This window comes from Danio aesculapii, chromosome 22 (assembly GCF_903798145.1).
Source record: "Danio aesculapii chromosome 22, fDanAes4.1, whole genome shotgun sequence".
Taxonomy (NCBI): Eukaryota; Metazoa; Chordata; class Actinopteri; order Cypriniformes; family Danionidae; genus Danio; species Danio aesculapii.
This window is the reverse complement of record NC_079456.1, coordinates 33,526,338-33,547,146: the sequence shown is the minus strand read 5'-3', so window position 1 is coordinate 33,547,146 and position 20,809 is coordinate 33,526,338. Positions and strand designations below refer to the sequence as shown.

The 20,809-nt window shown below is 37.6% G+C and overlaps 1 protein-coding gene across 1 annotated transcript in view; it reads left to right on the top strand.

Annotated features, from left to right (window-relative positions):
• kcnh1b (potassium voltage-gated channel, subfamily H (eag-related), member 1b) overlaps positions 1–20,809 on the top strand; it is a 76,860-nt gene that overhangs the window by 29,167 nt on the left and 26,884 nt on the right. The window contains exons 8-9 of the mRNA XM_056448599.1: positions 13,409–13,608; positions 15,849–16,101. Of these exons, the coding sequence (XP_056304574.1) occupies positions 13,409–13,608; positions 15,849–16,101 (453 nt within the window). The remainder of the gene's footprint in view (positions 1–13,408; positions 13,609–15,848; positions 16,102–20,809) is intronic.

Here is a 20,809-nt window from a genome sequence, read left to right as displayed (position 1 = left end):
ACAGAGGGGAAATGAGTATCGAACATGTCACCGTTCTTGTCAGAAAACATATTTCTAAAGGTGTTGTTGGTGTGGAATGAACCAAATAAATCCATATATGCAAAGAAAACAAAATCATTTTGTTTGCTCATTAGGTTCTGTGTAATTAAATGAAATGACAGGGGAAAGTATTGAACACATCAAGAGAGGAAGGTGTGGAAAAACATGGAAAGCCCAGACAGCAGCTGAAATCTCCCAGTAGTTCTTCAGCAACTCTCTGCCCTTCCTCAGTGTAAATGAATGTCAGCTGCTTCAATCCAACATCTTCTAGGGGTGTGAAAATGAATTGTTTCTTCGATGCACCGCAAAGCAGATGGGGACAATTCGATATCGGTTCAGTAATAGATCATAATTGGTTATTACGTACTGATGTCATTTATCTCCTATGCGCGATGTTGCAGTAGAATACTATGGCAAAGGAGGCGAGGGCGAGTAAATAAAATGCTCCTACTACTTAAAAGGTAGATAATTATGCACAGTTCAACTGCTTGTAAGTTTGCTGGACAGTCTTTCGTTGATACTGAAGAAGGCACAACACACGAGCCGCTATTGCACTACTAGGGAGAAATGCTTTAAAACTCCATCTCTGCCTCTCTCTCTCTCTCTCTCTCTCTCACTTTGGACATTTGACCCACTGGCATGTTTGTGAGGTAACTTTTCCTCTCCTCTTGGCTGTTAAAGCAATACTTGCGGATCCAGACACGAGCGTGCCTGAGGTGCAAGTTTCTCCACTGTGTCTATTATGGATTACTTGTGATAACCCGGTGTTGTGTGCATATAGACTGTAACCGCGGCTGTTCTTCCTGTGTCACTCGTCAGTGAACAGTGTTTTAATTTCTAAAGTCAATCGCAGCCCTTTTTTTTGAGCGGGTGAAGACAATGACCAATCATAGGGGTCTAAGACCTCGCTTGACATCGCTCAAAAAAGAAGTGGGATAATAATTACAATCGTTTATTAGCTTTAAATGCTCATGCTGTCTTCTGGGCATGTATTTGTTTGATACATTCAAAAATAGAGTTTTCCAGAGCAGGTCAACCTAAAGGTACAGTTCATATATCTTACTGCTTGTATTAAAGGACAATATTGTATTACAAATAGTATATAAATATAAATTTATTTATAGATTTTAATACATTTTTCAAAGATGGGTCGCGGCTAGAAGGGCATCGGCTGCGTAAAACATGTGCTGGATAAGTTGGCGGTTCATTCTGCTGTGGCGACCCCGGATTAATAAAGGGACTAAGCCGAATAGAAAATGAATGAATGAATGATTTTAATACAAAAAAATTCTTGTGTTGTGAAGAAAAAATCGAATTATGTATGGAAAGCATCGTCAATGCACTGTGATGCACCAAGATATCGAATTGAACCGAATGATAATCATAACTGAACTGAACCGTGAGACAAGTGTAGATTCACACCCCAAACATCTACATTAGCAGAAGGATGAAGCATTTCACCAAGACAATGATCCAAAACACAGCCGAGGAAACTCTCAAATACTTTCAGAGAAAGAAAATCAAGCTGTGGAATGGCCCGGCCAATCACCTGACCCCAATCCAATAGAATATACAAGATAAAGCTCAGATTTGATAGATGGGACCAACAGACCAACATTTCTCAGATTGTTTTGTTTTGTTTTTATGTTTGTATTGTTTAAATTTTTACCAAAAATCTGGTTCAATTCCATGTTAACAGCTTCTTTAGAAATATTATTCCCAGGGAAAAGAAAAAACATGACGTGTTCAACACTTATTTCCTTCACTGTATGGTTGGTCGCCTCTTTAAGGGTTTTAAGAGACAGCTGTGGAGCAAGACTCGTAACATTTCAGTGTGTGCAATGTTGCAAAAAATACCAAACGACCAACAAAATGTCACTCGTCACTTGTTGTAGCTGCGATTGCTTATGACAAACACTGAATCACACACGGCCAGTGGCTATTTTACAGCACGGTACCAATGATGTAACAAAATGTACAGCGAAGATTGTCTGATGTGTTTGCGTCATTAATAACGGAGCGCTGAAATGTCTGTCAACAGGTCTCTGCAGAGGCTGTTAAAGCATTACTGCTCTGTGATGAGTATGTGAGCATCTCCATATAGAGACTTGCATGAGTTTATTTTGACTTGGCATACGCTTTCCAGATAGCAAACCTGCACTGAATCAACACTGAATCAAAGACAGTGGACAAAGAGATTACAAAATAGATTCAAATTGGGACACAGAGGCAGTGTTGATAATACAACACAGTGTTGAGATAATTAAGTGGTTAATTACAGTTAATGTCAAATTTATTTGCTCTTCTGTGAATTTGATTGTTTTAAAACCATTTTAAGTTCAATATTATTAGCCCCCTTAAGTAATATTTGTTTTGGATTGTCTACAGAACAACCCAGCAGGCACACAACATCATAAGACGTTAATATAAGGTTAGATTTAGGTCATGACGTCAGGTGACCAAAATTCAACCTTTAGCCAGCGTCTAAGGACGTTATTTTGACATCCAATAACTACGTCAAATTACGTTGATATTTGGTTGATTTTAGGTTGTGTTGGAAAGTGACCAAAATTCAACATCTGATGTCATTGTGGTAATGTCCACACAACGACAAGGTGTAACATGATTAGACGTTGATTTTAGGTTGTGTTGGAAAGTGACCAAAATTCAACATCTGATGTCATTGTGGTAATGTCCACACAACGACAAGATGTAACATGATTAGACGTTGATATTTGGTTGATTTTAGGTTGTGTTGGAAAGTGACCAAAATTCAACATCTGATGTCATTATGGTAATGCCCACACAACGACAAGGTGTAACATGATTAGACGTTGATATTTGGCTGATTTTAGGTTGGACATTGGACATTGATGTTGGCCTGACGTTGGGTTCTGACTAGTGTTGGGCCATTATCGTTATTAACGTGGTGTGTTAACGCGAGACTCTTATCGGGCGATAAAAAAAAATATCGCCGTTAATCTATTCTCACAGTTGGGTTGGGAGCTGCGTCTGTTCTATGCAAAGCTATGATGACTTTCACCTTGATATTTTAGCGCGGATGTATAGCTGGCCGAAATGCACAGTAGGTGGCGAGAATGAGTCTTCGAACCTGTGTGTATTCCTACTGTGAAATTACCACATCGTGCGTGACGTGCTAACATGGATGCAGTTCACTAGAGTGAATCTGATTAATGTTAGCCCCACATCTAACTATCAGGCACCTGTAGAGTTTATGCGTTCGAGTAAAACATATACAAATAAAATGGACCGGGGGCTTTTTAAAATGAATGACGGTAAATGAAAGTCAAACCATGTGAGCCGTCTGACAAAAAAGTGCCCTTCTGAATTAAATCAGCAGGATGCTCTTCTGGATCTTTCACTTAGTTCGAAGACACTACTGACTACGCTTACATCGACGTCTGTAATCTAGTTATTTACCTTAATAGACAATAATGTAATGAAGGTGTTTACGTGAAGTGCTTTCATGTAAGAGTTTCCTGTAATTTTGGGTGACTTTAACTGTAGTTCGACAGTTTCACATTCACTCATGAACATTTCATTCATGCCCCCATGAAAAACTGGGGTAATAGACACAAATAAGGAGTAATGACTGGTGAGAGTGTTATGGAATTTAATAACGCACACTGAATGGAAAGTAAAAATATGGTGAAAAGTCCTTCACATGATGGTAATAGTTTGATTGCGATGTTTATTTCAATAATGCCACTGATATATGCATACTCCACATGTCTTGATTCTATTTCTGTTCAGTTCAGTTATGACTTTAGTCGGATTAATGTAATCAAAATTCTGAATGCCTTCAGCAGAATTCACATGAGCCATTTTAATCTAGATTAATCTACTTAATTCCAAGACTACAGTGAGATTAATCTAGATTAAAAAAAATTATCTATGCCCACCTATAGTTCTGGCGTAAACCCAATTTTCATTTCCAAACAAAATCCGTACGTTGGAGTACAATGTCAATATGATGTTATGTTGACATCCTGTGCCTGCAGGGCAAACCTCTGTTATACAATGACTTGCCTAATTACCCTAACTTGCCTAATTAACCTGATAGGGTTCAGGTCTGGGCTCTGGCCTGGCCACACAAGGACATTTACATATTTGTCCCATAGCCACTCATATGTTGAACATTAAAAAAAAAATTGTTGATGCTTGATACTGCTTTCTCATGTGGACTAATGGCCAAAACCATGTAGAAAACCTGTATATACTGTATATATATACAGTTAAAGGCAGAATTATGAGCCCTCCTGAATTATTAGCGACCCTTTTCCCTCAATTTTTGTTTAATGGTAAGAAGATTTTTTTTCAACCCATTTCTAAACATAATAGATTTAATAACTCATTAATAACTGATTTCTTTTATCTTTGCTATGATGGAAGTACATTATATATTACTAGATATTTGTCAACATACTAGTATTCAGCTTAAAGTGACATTTAAAGGCTTAACTAGATTATTAGGCAAGACATTGTATAACAGTAGTTTCTGCAGACTTTCAAAAACAAATATTCCTTAAGTGGGCTAATAATGTTGACCTTAAAATGGCTTTAAAAAATTAAAAACTGCTATTATTCTAGCCAAAATAAAACAAATAAGACTTTCTCTAGAAGAAAAAATATTATAGAAAATACTGTGAAATCTGTTAAACAATAAAATAATCTGTTAAAAAAAAAAAAATCACAGGAGGGTGAATAATTTTAACTTCAACTGTATATTGTTTTGAATAATCGTGATTATGATTTTTCCCATAATCAAGCAGTACTAATGTCAAGAATCAGCATATGGATCTCAACAATTTTGACTATAAATTCACTAATACAGGATTTTTGTATTTAGATGTTCTTTTTTCCTGTTGAAAACCTATGTAAAGATGTCGACTGCAGGAAGTTTGTAAACAATTCACTGAGTGTGACAATTCAGGTCGTTCATGCAGTGATATATTATGTGAAAATAACTTCTGCTTATTAACTTTCATGGTCAGTTTAAAATGCATTGAACAAGCAACTTTAACTTTCCCTTAGAAATGTTTATAATGAGAGATGCTGAGTCAAAATGGGCAAATATGCCTTGTAAGCAAGTCCTATAATGGCTATAATGTTTATGAAATAGTTTTCAGGTCCTTTGACAAACAACAATCACTGAAATTATTGTGATTTAACATGTAGACGGTAACAAGAACTATATGCAAGAACGGTAACAAGAACTATATGTTTCCTAAAGTCTAAGAGGGATTTTCAAGAGAAATTAAAATGCACTTTGTAGTACAAACTCCAGCCTTCAGCAAGAGATTATGGGAAGAATATTGGGAAGTTTCTCCCACAAGTACAAAGACTTGCAGTTTAGGTGAATTGGGTATGCTAAAATTGACCAAAGTGTATGTGTGTGAATAAGTGTGTATGGATGTTTCCCAGTGATGGGTTGCAGCTGGAAGGGCATTCGCTGCATAAAACATATGCTGGATAAGTTGGCGGTTCATTCCGCTGTGGCGACCCTGGATTAATAAAGGGACTAAGCCGAAAAGAAAATGAATGAATGAATGAATGAAAAGATACTATAGCAGTTGATAAAAATAAATGTGAATGGGGTGTTTATGTTGCATTGATGATAATTGCAGTCGTTGAAATAATCAATTTATTTCAGTAGCTGGATTTTTGAGTGGTCGCATGAAGGCATTCAGATTTTGCGTCAAATTTGTTATTAAAATGCATAACAATGTCTTTAGATTCTTTATGTACAGAGGAAGTTGACCCCTGAATTTCTCTCAAGTTAACTAAAATGTTTTCACTTCTCTTTTTCAGTCAAACAGATGATAGATTGGGCTATTATTTCACCCTCTGGGCAGCTGTGGCTTTACCGCAGTACTGGGTTTCATTTCCACATGGGGTAGAAAAATACATTACGAGATGCACAGTGAACCACATGAGTGTTTTTTTTTTCAGTTGGTCATACAGTATCCATGATTGATTGATTTGAATTAACATTCATCTATGCACAATGGGATAACACAGGGTTATAATCAAATTTCAATTGCAATTTAAATTGGGGTTGGGGTGATTGGTTTGCTGTTGCCACTATTAATCACTGCCTCAGATTACCATATATATATTAGGATATTTTTTTGGGTAGGACCGTCTGTTAGGCAAAGTCGATTTTTGATTGGTGTTTAAGCGCAAACTATCCAATCTTATACTGACCCATGCCTAGTTCAGTGTGATCTGTCGCTACATCTCTCAAAATCTCAGCAAAAGATTATTAAGCAACTCCACAAACAGGACCAGCAAATCACTTATCACTAATCTGCTTGACTTTATACGGTGCTCCCAATTTTATTAATAAAATTTGATATTTAAAAATACATTTTCCCAAGTATAGAGTCTTTCTAGAGTGAAAAATATGCCAAAATAGCAATATTTTAGTGTAGGACAGTCTGTTTGACAAAGTTGAATATTGATTGGTGTTTAAGTGCATGTTAGCACAGTTATTTTGTGCAGTTTCTCCCATTATTCTCTGCAGTTTCACTGAGTGCTCAGACATCTTCAGATATCTCAAGAGATATTCAACAGGGTTCAGGTCTGGGCTCTGGCTGGGCCACTCAAGGACATTTACATATTCGTCCCATAGCCACTCATTTGTTGAACATAAAAAAAACTGGATGTTAAATTTAACAATATTCGAAAACAAGACAATGATTTCTGTGTCTGAGATTTGATTTCAGAAACTTGTTTGGAATTTTGAAACTGAACTTTTTACTTTATTTACTTTATTTTAAATATTGTGGTATTGCTGGGTTTTTTTTATTCAGTTTATCACTAGATTTATAATTGTTTAATTTATTCTTATGAATCTCAGATGGGTTATAATCCAAATACAAAAACATACCATATTTTGCACTAAATACTTGTATTATTTTGGATTATCATTCATTAACTATAATATTAGATCATACTATTATACGTATTATTTACCTTTTGTCCAATCGGTCAATCCTTACCATCTGATTCTGGTCCAGTTGTTATATCATTCTCAAGCTGTTGCCGTACATTAGTCTATTACCAGTGATGTATGCAATACATGGACAGAGTTACACTATGTATTTATTTGCAGCCGTGATTGGATTAAAATATGACTACAGTCTTTTTAATTTGGATCAGTCAGTCAAGATGTTTACATGAACAAGATTCTTCCCGGTGGGCAACTTGATGTCAAAATGACATTAAAAAACACAATTTGATATCAATTGACTGCCTAGATGTCAAAATAACATCAGATTAACAATCTAACATTAGCGTCAAAAGTTGGTTACAGGACTGTACATTTGACGTGCTAATTTGACATCAAGGTCCTTTACATGCATTATGGGGGGATACATAATTCAGTGTATCTTGTTTTTATTTGGAATTGAAGCTTTCAGATTAATACAGACATTTCTTATATCATAATACTTTTTCTGTTGTTATTTTGGTGGTCAATAGGGCATCTATGTGTGTGTGTTTTTGTCATTTTGACAAGTGATTGCTCATTCGTTAGCATACATGCATTCCAGAACACACAGTCTTGTTTAACCCAAATTTGGATCAAATATGGACAAACCCACAGGGATATTTCCCTTAAACCAATCCATATTGTGTTTGACATTCTGCACATGCAGAGCCAAGATTGATTTATATCACCTCTAGAGCGCAGGAGGTTTCTGAAGGCGACAGAGGGTGACGGCCGCTGCAAAAGCGCTGACTGGGGAGGCAATTGCCTGAAATGTAACTGATCCAATAAAGCAGGGCTGTAATTTAGTCGTATTGCTGATGGAGCGAGACGGGAGGCGTTTGGCTGCGGTGACAATATTCAAGAACAGCATGTCATGGTCATTAAGATTGTACCGGTTGTGGGACGCAGACTGAAGAAACACCCTTAAAAACATTGTGGTGCAGTGCTGCAGAAAGAGAATTGGTCTCATTAGCTGATGGGAATTACATTTATGTACAAAACTGGAATACTGCATAAAATATCTCTGAATAAATCAGCATTTCCAGTCAATGAGAAACTAAAGAGATCTAACTCATCACTTCCTGATAAACTGGAGCAGATATCAGCTAGAGAAGTGTAGTTTGATGCACTGTTGGGATTTGCCACTGTGGTGTTTTTTCTTCTCTAATAAATGAGTTGCGCCTCAGAAGACGAAGACGATTCGCTATGAACACCGTGAATGCGGTGGCTTTTGGAGGCGTGAGACGCTCTTTGGGAGCGCAGACAGATGCTCAAGACAGTTCTGGAAGTGATAATAATAGAATAATCAGGACTTGCAAAACTGCTAGCCTGACTTTCCGGGCTATTATATTTTCCAGTCAGACTACCAAAAATTAATACACCCTGCCCATTGGACTTTCTTAACCTGTTAGCCAACACTCACTTTTGGGGATTTACGCCTACCTAACTTTAAATAGTAATAGTTTCTGAATCCAGTAAGCTACAAACACAAACTAGGTATCATTGGAAAGAAGACACTTTGAGCTGTGGTAAAAGGGGAAGTTACATGGTCAAAAATCTAAAAGGTTATACATTATGAAGTCATGAGAAAAAAAATAGTTTTTTTTTTGTAACAATACTTGTTTTTCCATATACAAACACAGAAAAATATTAATGTAATGTCCTAGAAAAAATACGACTTGAAAGCCAAGTATTTCATAAGTTTATATTTACAATTTGATGAAGGTAGCAGGCAAAATGAGATTTTTGTAAAAAGTTTTCCGAGGCTATGTCGATGTTCTGCTCTCCCTTACCATCAGAGGCATTGTCTCAAAACTGACCTTCCCAAACTAAAACATTAACAGTTGCAGAATAATTTGGTCTACATTCACAGATCATGCATCTTTAAAAAGAAGCCACTTTGGGCTTTATTAATTATTATATTCTCAAAGTGAAAAAAGTTATCGATGCTTAAGTAATGTAAAAAAAAATACACCGCACTAAATATTTTATTATTTCATAAATATATGAAATTAGTCCTAAAGCAATACAGAAAAGTAATAGGTCAAAAGCCACACATCTCCTGAGTATATGTTTTGAATTTGATGCCAATTCAATGCAGAATTATTTTTCTGAGACAATGTCTTGTGATTATTCTACCGCTCCTTGTTTCACGAGTTCACACTTGCAATAGTTTTTAGAATAAAGCGTATTTGGCGTGCTGTTCGGGGAGAGGGCTCTGAGCTCGGGGAAGACACCCAAACTCGAGTTATTCCTCTTATCAGGAAACAGAGAGGAATAGGGATTCGAGCGAAGTATCTAGCCCGGCCCCAGAACGCTCCCCCCGGGATTGTAATGCTTAAGAGGTGAGGTGACGGGGTGGTGGAGGGATGTTAAAGTCGTAAGATGCTGCAGGTAAGACAGCTTTGGTATATATAGGGGTTTGGTCAAGAACTGATTGGATAATAGAATAATTGTCAATGACGTATTTGATACTGAAACTTCTGCGCGTGCTCCTCCCGAAATTTGTTTATAAAACATCACTTGTGGAGAAGCAGTCTGATGACCACACATGTACTGAGGTTTCCAACAACTAGGAGGAAAAATATAAGCCATTTCATTGGTTTTGCATTCTCTCACAAATTAGGTAATTATGTTGCAAGTAATTTCATAAAATGCATCGAGGAACCACTATTAATACGTGAATTTGCTGTTGTCAAAAGAACAGTTTCTTCAGTACAAAGTTAATCAAACTATAATAATAGTAAAACTATAATAATAATAATAATTAATTAAATAAAAATAAATAAATAAAACTATTAAAGTAGGTCTACCAGGTTTTACATGATAGAATTTTTTAAAATAATAATTCATTTAAAATAAACAAGTAAATAAATAAATAAAAATGGCGACATGGTGACTGTGGTTAGCACTGTGGCCTCACAGCAAGAAGGTCGCTGGTTCGAGTTCTGGCTGGGTCAGTTGGCGTTTCTGTGTGGAGTTTGCATGTGTTGGCGTGGGTTTCCTCCGGGTGCTCCGGTTTCCCCCACAGTCCAAACACATATAAAAATGTAAAAAATATGGACGACACGACAGCGCCTTTTCCCATTGAATGCTTTGAAAGCAAAACGCCTCGTGACGGGTACAAACTGTCTCAAAAAACTGCTGAAATTGGAGCCTGGGCATGCGCAGAAGGACTGCATGATGGAGCCTGAGGCGGAGCCGCAGAATCAAGCTTCCAACCAAACGATTGTACGTCAAATCAACTACACCCCCGAACTTCTCATTTGATCGCCCGTATCTGCACTATTGACCTTATTCTTCAATGTGGAAGTGCGCGCGTTTTTGAGATTGTTTTAGAACTTCCGATTCAGTTGCCTATGGGAAAAATGACTAGGAATAATAAACGGCAAAAAACGGTCAAACTACTTACTTTACAAACAAGTGTTTGCATTACAATACAGACAAAGTAGAATAATATAATAAGAAAATATCAGTTTTCAACACCAAGCAGCCAAACGAGCTGTTTTAACGTCTAAAAATGAATGGAAGTGAATGAGACCGGAAGTTTCGAGCCAAAATGATTCATATGGCTGCGCCAACTCGTACGCGGAGAATAAGGTGAATAACATTGGCTGTTTCTCAATATGCGTTCATCAGCGATCTTGCGTCCTCGTGTTCTTGTGTAATGACATCAACTGCCAATGTTCAGTTCCAATACTCAAGACCGCAAGAACAGAGGACGCGTGAAACTTCCTGGATGTGTTCTTAACATCGAGGACGCATGGATGCAGACTTGAGCACCGAACTCGCTCTAGAAGTCCTAGAAGTCATTGCGATTGGAGGTGGAAAGCGCAGCTTTTCATATAGACTTATTATTAAATTTCAGAGATGTAAGTTATTTGTCTCAGGAGTTTCCCTTAATGAATCACGATGAAAATCTTAATAAAGGCATAAACACATTAAGGGCGTTTATTTGCTGATATTCGCATTAAAATCTGTTTTATCTGTATTGTGCAACGTATATTTGTAAAGTCTTTATATATTGAAAAGGGGGAAAAACAATAAATCGTTGTCTGAATGCTGTGATGTTTAAATAATATACCATTTAAAACGCATAAAGGTCACGTGACCATCAGGAAGAACGCAGCATCTCATTTCTCACAGGACGCGTTCTCTGTTCTCGTGGTCTCCTGAATTTCCGAGGTGACCTGGCAAGACCGGTGTCCACAAGAACGCAAGTCCGTTCTCTGCGTTCTTGGAATTGAGAAACAGCCAAAGGCTCGATAAAATAAATATGAAATGTTTTTACATTTAAAAACACGTAATAATTTACTATTTATTAAAAACTGTGTGATGTAAGCTGCTTTTAATAACTTAATAAAAACAATATATGTTGGACTGCAGAAATAAATCTTTCATACATTTCATCTAGCCCGATTTAGACTATTCAACACTATCCTTTATAGTGTTGTTGGTACTGTAGGTTGTTGGTATTTATTATCTTCATAGGGGTTGAAATAACATTTGTAAAATATGAACAATAACATATCAACAACACATACATTTTTAGAAAGGTTTTTATTTTTAATTAGCTATTATTAGGACCCAAAATATACACACCATAGATAACGATTTGACTTGGCAGAAAAAAATTGTGCGTATATATGAAGAAAAATTACAGCAATAAATATCTACGAGGTATTTACATATACCAGCACTATATAAAATAATCCTTTTTAATTTTTACAATAAACTTTGCATTATTAATACATCAACTGATGTCTATCAGCTGCTGCAACATCGCTTGTATATTGTTTATTATTTTTTCTTTGCCTCCGTTTTCATTTGGTTTATTCGATGCTTAAATTATATCTGGCAGAAGGGAATTGACATTCATTTTAATGTTTATTAAGAGTTTTCAAATAAAAAGCCAACGATACATGATGTATATAAATAATATATAACATTTATAGCTCTATTTGTTATATAAGATTCTCTTTCTAAAATGCTTAATATTTTTGGAACAACTGATTGAAAACAACCTATCAGGTAATCATTTTTAACCTTCTCAGTTATGTGCGAAAGTTTTTCACATTTTCTAAATCCCCGCTGGAGAAATCGGACACTGGTGTTGCTTGACATGCTGAGGTTGAGCGTTTCAGCTGGTAAAAGGCTTCAGATCAATATCACAGCCTACATGGCATACTAATGGACCTGAAGAAAACATCGGCAGCTTCAGCAGCCCAGATCCTTAAGGTCAGAAGGGCAGTGGGATGCACTGCAGAGCCAGTCTGCTTTCTGAGATTGCAAACACACTGCTTGTCATTGACTAGAATGTCTGCTGCCTACACACACAGACAGCATTTTCACTTAAATGGATCCAAAGTGGCTTGTTTGGGATCTTGTGATCAAACCCTCACAGTGCGTTATGTACATCGGTTGCACATTTGTTATTGCAGTGCATTGTGGGATTGATTGAGTGCACTTCATAACATCCACTATGGTTACAGACACCACTAGAAATGGCTGCTCACTCAAAGTGTGCACTATTTAAGAGTGTAGTTGGCGATTTCGGATACAGCCCAAGTCTGTGGCTGATAGAATACAGGTTTAATAGGGTTAATGGGAATCAGGTGGAGCGGTAATCAATGCAGTTGGTTGTGGGAACTGAAGTCCAGATGCTGTGGTAGACTAGAGGATAGGAAGAGTGCCCACCGGTGGATCTCTCGGGTACTACAGCTGGTGATCGTGACACTTTTGACTCCATATGTATGCAGGATTAGATCATGTTAACATTGGAAAATAAAGAAAGCAATGCACTTCAATTGATCCAAAATGGCTTGTTTGAGATGTGCACTATTTAAGAGTATAGGGGGGCAAATTTCCGATACAGCCCAAGTCTGTGGCTGATAGAATGCAGGTTTAATAGGGTTAATGGGAATCAGGTGGAGCGGTAATCAATGCAGTGGGTTGTGGGAACTGAAGTCCAGATGCTGTGGTAGACTAGAGGATAGGAAGAGTGCCCACCGGTGGTTCTCTTGGGATCCAAAATGGCTTGCTTGAGATGTGCACTATTTAAGAGTATAGGGGGGCGATTTCGGATACAGCCCAAGACTGTGGCTGATGGGTTCATGGGAATAAGCTGGAGCAGTAATCAAAGTGTAAAAGTGGATGAAAATGGACAAGCTTGAATCAGTTTAGCTCCTGTTTACACCCGTATTCATCATTATCCACTTGTGAACATTTTAATACTACATGTACTGCAAATGGGGCTTTATAAAGTCCAGTTAGAGACCATTAAAATAAACAAACACCAAATCACATTGCTTTACACATTGTTACTGTAACCCAGTGTGTGTGTTTTTCTTTTAGCTCTCCTTTACGCCACCATCTTTGGTAATGTAACCAACATCTTCCAGCAAATGTACGCCAACACCAACCGCTACCACGAGATGTTAAACAGCGTGAGAGATTTCCTGAAGCTCTACCAGGTTCCCAAAGGCCTCAGCGAGCGGGTCATGGATTATATCGTCTCCACGTGGTCCATGTCCAGAGGAATCGACACTGATAAGGTATCTTTTTGAGAGATCTTTATCCTGGGAGATTATTTTGTTCATTCATTTTTTAAGGTCGTTTGTTCTGTCTTTTGCCATAACATCCGTAGCGTTTGTGAATGATGTCCCTCTAATGTTTAAGATCACAGTCTGCCTGTGTTACGTAAGGCTTTCAACAGCTTCTCAGAATCTCATGAATTATTCCTGAAAGGCTTGGACAGTCGCCGAGTTGTAGTTTTAGCTAGATGCTTACACTTAAAGTCAGAATTATTCACCCTCCTGTGAATTTTTCTTTTCTTTTTCAGATATTTCCCAAATGATGTTTAACAGAGCAGGGAAGTTTTCACAGTATTTCCTATAATATTTTTTTCTTCTGGAGAAAGTCTTATTTGCTTTATTTCTTCTAGAATAAAAGTAGTTTTTAATTGTTTTGTACCATTTTAAGGTCAATATTATTAACCCCCTTAAGCAATATTAGTCTTGGATTGTCTACAGCAGTGTTTCCCAACCCTGTTCCTAGAGGCACTCCAACAGTACATATTTTGGATGTCTCCCTTTTCCGACCCATTAACTTCAGGTGTTGGAGTCTCTTCTAATGTTATGATAAGTTGATTCAGGTGTGTTTGATTAGGGAGAGGTTGAAAATATGGACTGTTGGTGTGCCTTCAGGAACAGGGTTGGGAAACACTGGTCTACAGAACAAACCACTGTTATACAATGACTGATTACTAGGGCCAGACAGAATCTGCGGACATTTTTTTGCCATTTCTGCACAGATTTTTGTAAAAAAAAAAAAATCGGCGGATTTATGCGGAATGATTTTGGGAGTATCATAACTAAAACCTTAATGTATGAAATTAAAAAATAATACCTTTTTAAACTTTTATTTAATGTTTACAATGAAAATCCAATTAGATCCACTTTATTTGGTAAACAAAGCAAGTTTCTCAAATAATATATCTACTAAAAGACTAAAATATTAGATAATATACTAAAATACAAAAATTTTGTAGATATTATACTAATATCTACTAAAATATTACTGTACAAACTGTATTGTAAATAAATCATTTGAATATTTTTATATTAGTCAATAATATAAGTGAAATCAATTTAAAAACTGAATAAATATAAACTTACACACATTTCCACAAGTAAATAAACAGAATCAATGATGAGCTAAAAATCCGCGGAATTCTGCGCTCGCAGATTCTGTGTGGGCCTACTGATTACCCTAACTTGCCTCATTAACCTAGTTAAGCCTTTAAATGTCGCTTTAAGCTGAATACTAGTATCTTAACAAATGTCTATTATGTGCTATCATCATGGCAAAGAAAAAATAAATCAGTATTTAGATATTATTATCTGCTGAAACTGCTTTAGCAATAAGCAAACTTTCTCCAAACTATAACTTTACAAGTAAATATCAACTTACATTAACTCTGACCTTATTGTTGTCACATTTCAGGAAAGGGAAGGAGGAGGTCTCAGGTGCATTACAAAAGATGGGTTTAATAATTATAAATTATTAATCTACAACTAAACAAACAAACTTGACTGGGCAGGGAACAGCACACATGAGGAGAATATAAAGGAGAAGTAATTAACAAACAAACAGGTGAACATGATCAACTAATAATTGGCTAGCAAGGTGGTGTGACTAGACAATAGACAGGAGCACATGACACAAAGAAACAACACAAGCCATGTGCTCACAAAAAACAGGACTAGAACACGCAGGCAATGAGAGAACTCATTTACTGTGTTCACATGAAACACAACACTAAAGCGTGCCGCGCATGTAAACATGAACCACGTGCTAAACACAACATCAACAGAAGACTGAACATAAGACGAGGGCACGATAAATGAAAACACTCACCGTGCACTCACACATGCGACATGCATCTTCTGATTCTAGCAGAAACCAACTAGACTGGAGTGCTGAGAATGAAAACACCATGCTGCGAACAAAACAACAAACGAGACCAGGACGAGAGTGTGCATCCCTCACCCGGACCTCGCACGTCCACGTTAGGCAGTAGCGTGCACAGCCCTGGGCATACAAAGATGAAGACAGACAGGAAATATGAGTGCTGGACTCAGGAAAACTTTAAATGTTGAACAAAATCTTTTCTCCCTTGAACAGAAATTGGGGGAAAAAATAAACAGGGGGCTGATAATTCAGGGGGGCTAATAATTCTGACTTCAACTGTATAAATTATACACTTTTCATTGTTTTCATTGCTCTTTGGCAGGTTTTGCAAATCTGCCCCAAAGACATGCGAGCCGACATCTGCGTTCACCTCAACAGGAAGGTGTTCAAAGAGCACCCTGCGTTTCGCCTGGCCAGCGACGGCTGTTTAAGAGCTCTCGCAATGGAGTTTCAGACCATCCACAGCGCGCCAGGAGACCTCATATACCACGCGGGTGAGAGCGTCGACAGCCTCTGCTTTGTGGTGTCAGGGTCTTTGGAGGTCATCCAGGACGATGAAGTTGTTGCAATTTTGGGTGAGTATACTTATACCAGCGCTCTTAGCTCTACTGCTACTAAAAGGGGGTGGGTGACTGCACTGTAAGCGTCTTACATTCAGAGATGTGGTTTATATTCACACAGCTACAATACACAAAAACTAAAGTTTAAAATATGATATCGTAGTAAAACCTCAGTGAAGTTGGCACCCCATAAAAACAAATAATCCCCAAAACTACGCCATTCATTTGTACTACGTTTGTGCTGATTTGTGCCGCAAAAACTAACGTTTGTGCTGGTTTGGGGTCTGAGATATTAAGCATTATTTTTTTGACCGTGTGACGTCACTTTCCACCCCATGTTGCTCAAATGACTTCAAATCAGCACAGGTCGTTTGTGCTTGATTTGTGCTGGTTTGTGCTGTTAAAACAAACACTGTATCTGTTTTCCTCGTTTAGATATAAGCTAAATATTTCGGGAGTCGTGACGTCACTCTCCACCCCATTTCCTCTGAATCGCACCAAACTGGTGTCATTCGTTTGTGCATGATTTGTGCTGGTTTGTGTCGTTAAAACAAACACTTGATCTATTTTCGTTGTTTAGATATAATTAAAATATTTTGGGAGTCGTGACATCACTCTCCACCCCATTTCCTCTGAATCGCACCAAACTGGTGTCATTCGTTTGTGCATGATTTGTGCTGGTTTGTGTCGTTAAAACAAACACTTGATCTATTTTCGTTGTTTAGATATAATTAAAATATTTCGGGAGTCGTGACGTCACTCTCCACCCCATTTCCTCTGAATCGCACCAAACTGGTGTCATTCGTTTGTGCATGATTTGTGCTGGTTCGTGTCGTTAAAACAAACACTTGATCTATTTTCGTTGTTTAGATATAATTAAATATTTCGGGAGTCGTGACGTCACTCTCCACCCCATTTCCTCTGAATGACACCAAACTGGTGTCATTCGTTTGTGCACGATTTGTGCTGGTTTGTGTCGTTAAAACAAACACTTTATCTGTTTTCGTTGTTTAGATATAATTAAAATATTTCGGGAGTCGCGGCGTCACTCTCCATGCCATTATTTCCTCTAAATCGCATAAAACTGGTTTCGTGCTCGATTTGTGCTGGTTTGTGCTGTTAAAATAAACACTTTATCTGTTTTCGTTGTTTAGATATAACCAAAATATTTGGTTAGATTTGTGCTAGTTTGTGCCGTTGAAATGAACATCAGATATTTATATTTGTGCACGAATATATTATTTTCGTTTGCTCACATTTTGTGCTGCAAAAAAATATTATTTGTAGGCCGAAACATAATATTAGATCATTCAGAGGTCTCTCGACCCCAGTTGCTCCATATTTACCAAAATAGTCTTGTTTGTGTGTGTTTCATTTGTGCTGGATTGTACCTATGAACGTTTCGTTAGTGCTGCTTCTGTTATCAAAACATTGAATATTGAATTAAAGATAATGACATCACCAGCCACCCCACATGTATGATATTCTAAAATATTTTAATTTGTTTATGCTGAATTTTCCCGCGTATTGCGACACAGGATGTCTATTCGCGCGTTTGCATTGACTTAACATGTAAGTCACTCGCGCTTGATGTGTCTCCCGCGTCTGGTGTGAACACAGCATTAGTCATATTGAGGCACATATTTCAATTACTGATGTCCATATAAATGTAGTCAGTGTTGCATTACTATCAAAATCAGAAAAGTTAAGTTAATTAGTTACCATAACTTTGTAAGTTACTAATAACTTTAATTAATTAACAGAGCAGGAATTTTTCCACAGTATTTCCTATAACATTTTTTTCTGGAGAAAGTCCTATTTGTTTTATTTCGGCTAGAATAAAAGAAGTTTTTACTTTTGAAAACCATTTTTAAGGGTAATATTATATCTATTTTAATGATCTAGGTGCAGGGTCTTAAAAATCACTTCAGGCATGATAATGTGTAAATCCCCTTTTGTCCCTTTTAAGGATGGGAAAAACAGTTTGTGCACCAAGCGCATGGTCTAACAGGGTTGTGCTTCTCTTAATCAGTTATGGGTGTGTTTTGGATGTAACATGCATTAAACAAATCAGAGTCCTCCTATTCCTATTCCCTTTAAGAGTCTGACCATCTACACAAGATTAACGATTCAGCTCAAAATACCCCACAGATAATGATCTAACTCTGTTCGGACCCTTTTAGGCTTTCCTAAAATCCTAATCGTGGCGTTTTGGGGACTGTCGCTTTAAATTCAAATGAGATTGTGCTCTTTTCAGAAGAGGGCGGAGCTGCAAATGCCTGTGTGTCAGCATAACGCAGATTCAAAACCAATACTAACATCATATGCTAATGAGGGAGATGATCACTAGTGGGCGGGGCTTTCACCCTCTGATGACACATACAAAAGGAGAATGTCAATCAAGAGTCAAGTGACTGTTTTTATCAAGTCTGATTATAGCAAATACAATTAATACACTTTCACTGTTAGAAGCTGGTTATATTCACACACTGCTGACGAACAACTGTGTCTAAATCCCTTATAAAAGTGATTTTTGCACAATAGGTGCCCTTTAATGTCAATCCCTAGGTGCATGGCTAAAAAATTTGGCGAGATTTATTTTTCTGAATAGTTATTTATTACCATGCAGCTGCCAAAGTGGTCTGAACACTTTTAGCCCTTGATTTATTGTTGTCTATGACTATTTGGCAGTTTTCTACTTGCTAAAGTAATTAAAGAAAACCTTGTGATTATTTTGCCCATTTGCTATTCAACAGAAGGTGAAATCATAAAGCAGCAGTTCACCAAAGAATGAGAATTACCCCATAATCTACTCCCCCTCAAGCCATCCTCAGTGTATATGACTCTCTTCTGTCAGACGAACACAATCAGAGGTGTTTTGCATTTTATCCCGGCTTTTCCATGCTGTATAATGGTGTAGGATATAGACATAGAGGGTAAAGATCTGGTGTCAAGTGTTAAACTCAGATAAATATTTGCTCTGCAGGCCGTGCCGGTGGCAGCTCTTTAGCGGGGTGTGTTATTTTACTGGAGGTGTAAATCTGTCAGGGTTTGAAACAGAGCAGAGTCGTCCATCGGGAGGAGAGCCGCTCTAGTGTGAAGCATCTGAAGTGCTTTTGCGTTTTGTGTGTGTGTAAAGAATGTGATAGAATAGAAGTCCTCGGCTTGCCTGTTTTGAAATTGTGCATTTAAAAACTAAGGCCAAAATGCTGTATTTTTGAAAACAGTGTAAATGAAAGACCTCATTCAATATTATTTATTGTATACAATTTTTTGCAGTTATTTATGGTTATGAATTGCATTATGGTACCTTGATCTGTTTTAATGTTAAAAATTCATTCATTCATTTATTCATTTTCTTTTCGTCTTTATTATTCTGGTGTCGCCACAGCGGAATGAACCGCTAACTTATCCAGCACATGTTTTATGCAGTGGATGCCCTTCCAGCTGCAACCCATCTCTGGGAAACATCCATACACACTCATTCACACTCATACACTACGGACAATTTAGACTACCGGAAACCGGAGCACACGGAGGAAACCCACGTCAACGCAGGGAGAACATGCAAACTCTACACAGTTGACCCAGCCAAGGCTTGAACCAGCAACCTTCTTGCTGTGAGGCGACAGCACTAACTACTGTGTCGCCCCATTGAAAATTCATCTCTCAGTTAATCAAAGCAACTTTAAGTTTGTTTATAAGCTAATGTCGAGAGGATCACGTGCTTATGATGGCTTGCGGCTGGTTCTGCATTATCCAATTTATGATTCACCAATCAGACGATTCCTAAGCCACTATAAATATAATAACGTCGCTTGATAAATGATTTGGCGTAAGTCTTTCCCTGCTGTTGATAAGAGAAAACGATTCCCTGCCATTGACGAGTTTTACAGCAATCAGTGTTTTAGATGTACAACGGTAAGAAAAGCCCTAACGCATGTCCTGAGTGAGGTACATGAAGTCAGATGCTCTGGGGAGTGATAATCTGAGAAATTATAATTTTGTCATTATTGAAATATAGCCCGCTTACAGTACGTCCTTTCCTCTCGAGGCCTGACGCTGAAAGACTTGTCCATGCTTTTATCACGTCTCGCTTGGATTTTTCCAATTCTCTGTTCGGAGGGTTACCAACCAATTCTCTCAAGATTTTACAATACATCCAAAATTCTGCTGCACGTGTGTTGACACATGCATCATCTCGGTCTCACATCACTCCTGTACTCCAACAGCTTCACTGGCTGCCCGTCAAGTCTCATATTGATTTTAAGACATTGATTTTAACATATAAAGCGGTTCATGGTTCTGCTCCAGCTTACATTTGTGACTTGATATCCATTTCCCCTGCCTCTCGCTGTCTACGCTCTGCCTCGGGTCCTACGCTGTTTCGGCCTTGCTGCAAACTCAGCACCATGGGAGGTAGGGCGTTCTCTTTCCGTGCACCCAAACTTTGGAATGCTCCACAAACATCAGGAATGCTGGTTCCTTGGACTGTTTTAAGAAGCTACTTAAAACTCATCTCTTTAGGACTGTTTTTAGTTTGTGGTATCTCTTTTATTATCACTGTGTTTTTTTGTATTTCTTATTGTTTTACTGTGCTTGTTGGTTTTACTTTCTTGTAAGCACTTTGAGTTTTAGAAAATCACGTTATAAATAAAATGTATTATTATTATTATCTGAGAAAGAGAAAGTAAGATCATGGAAAAATTTAATCCTTCTTTTC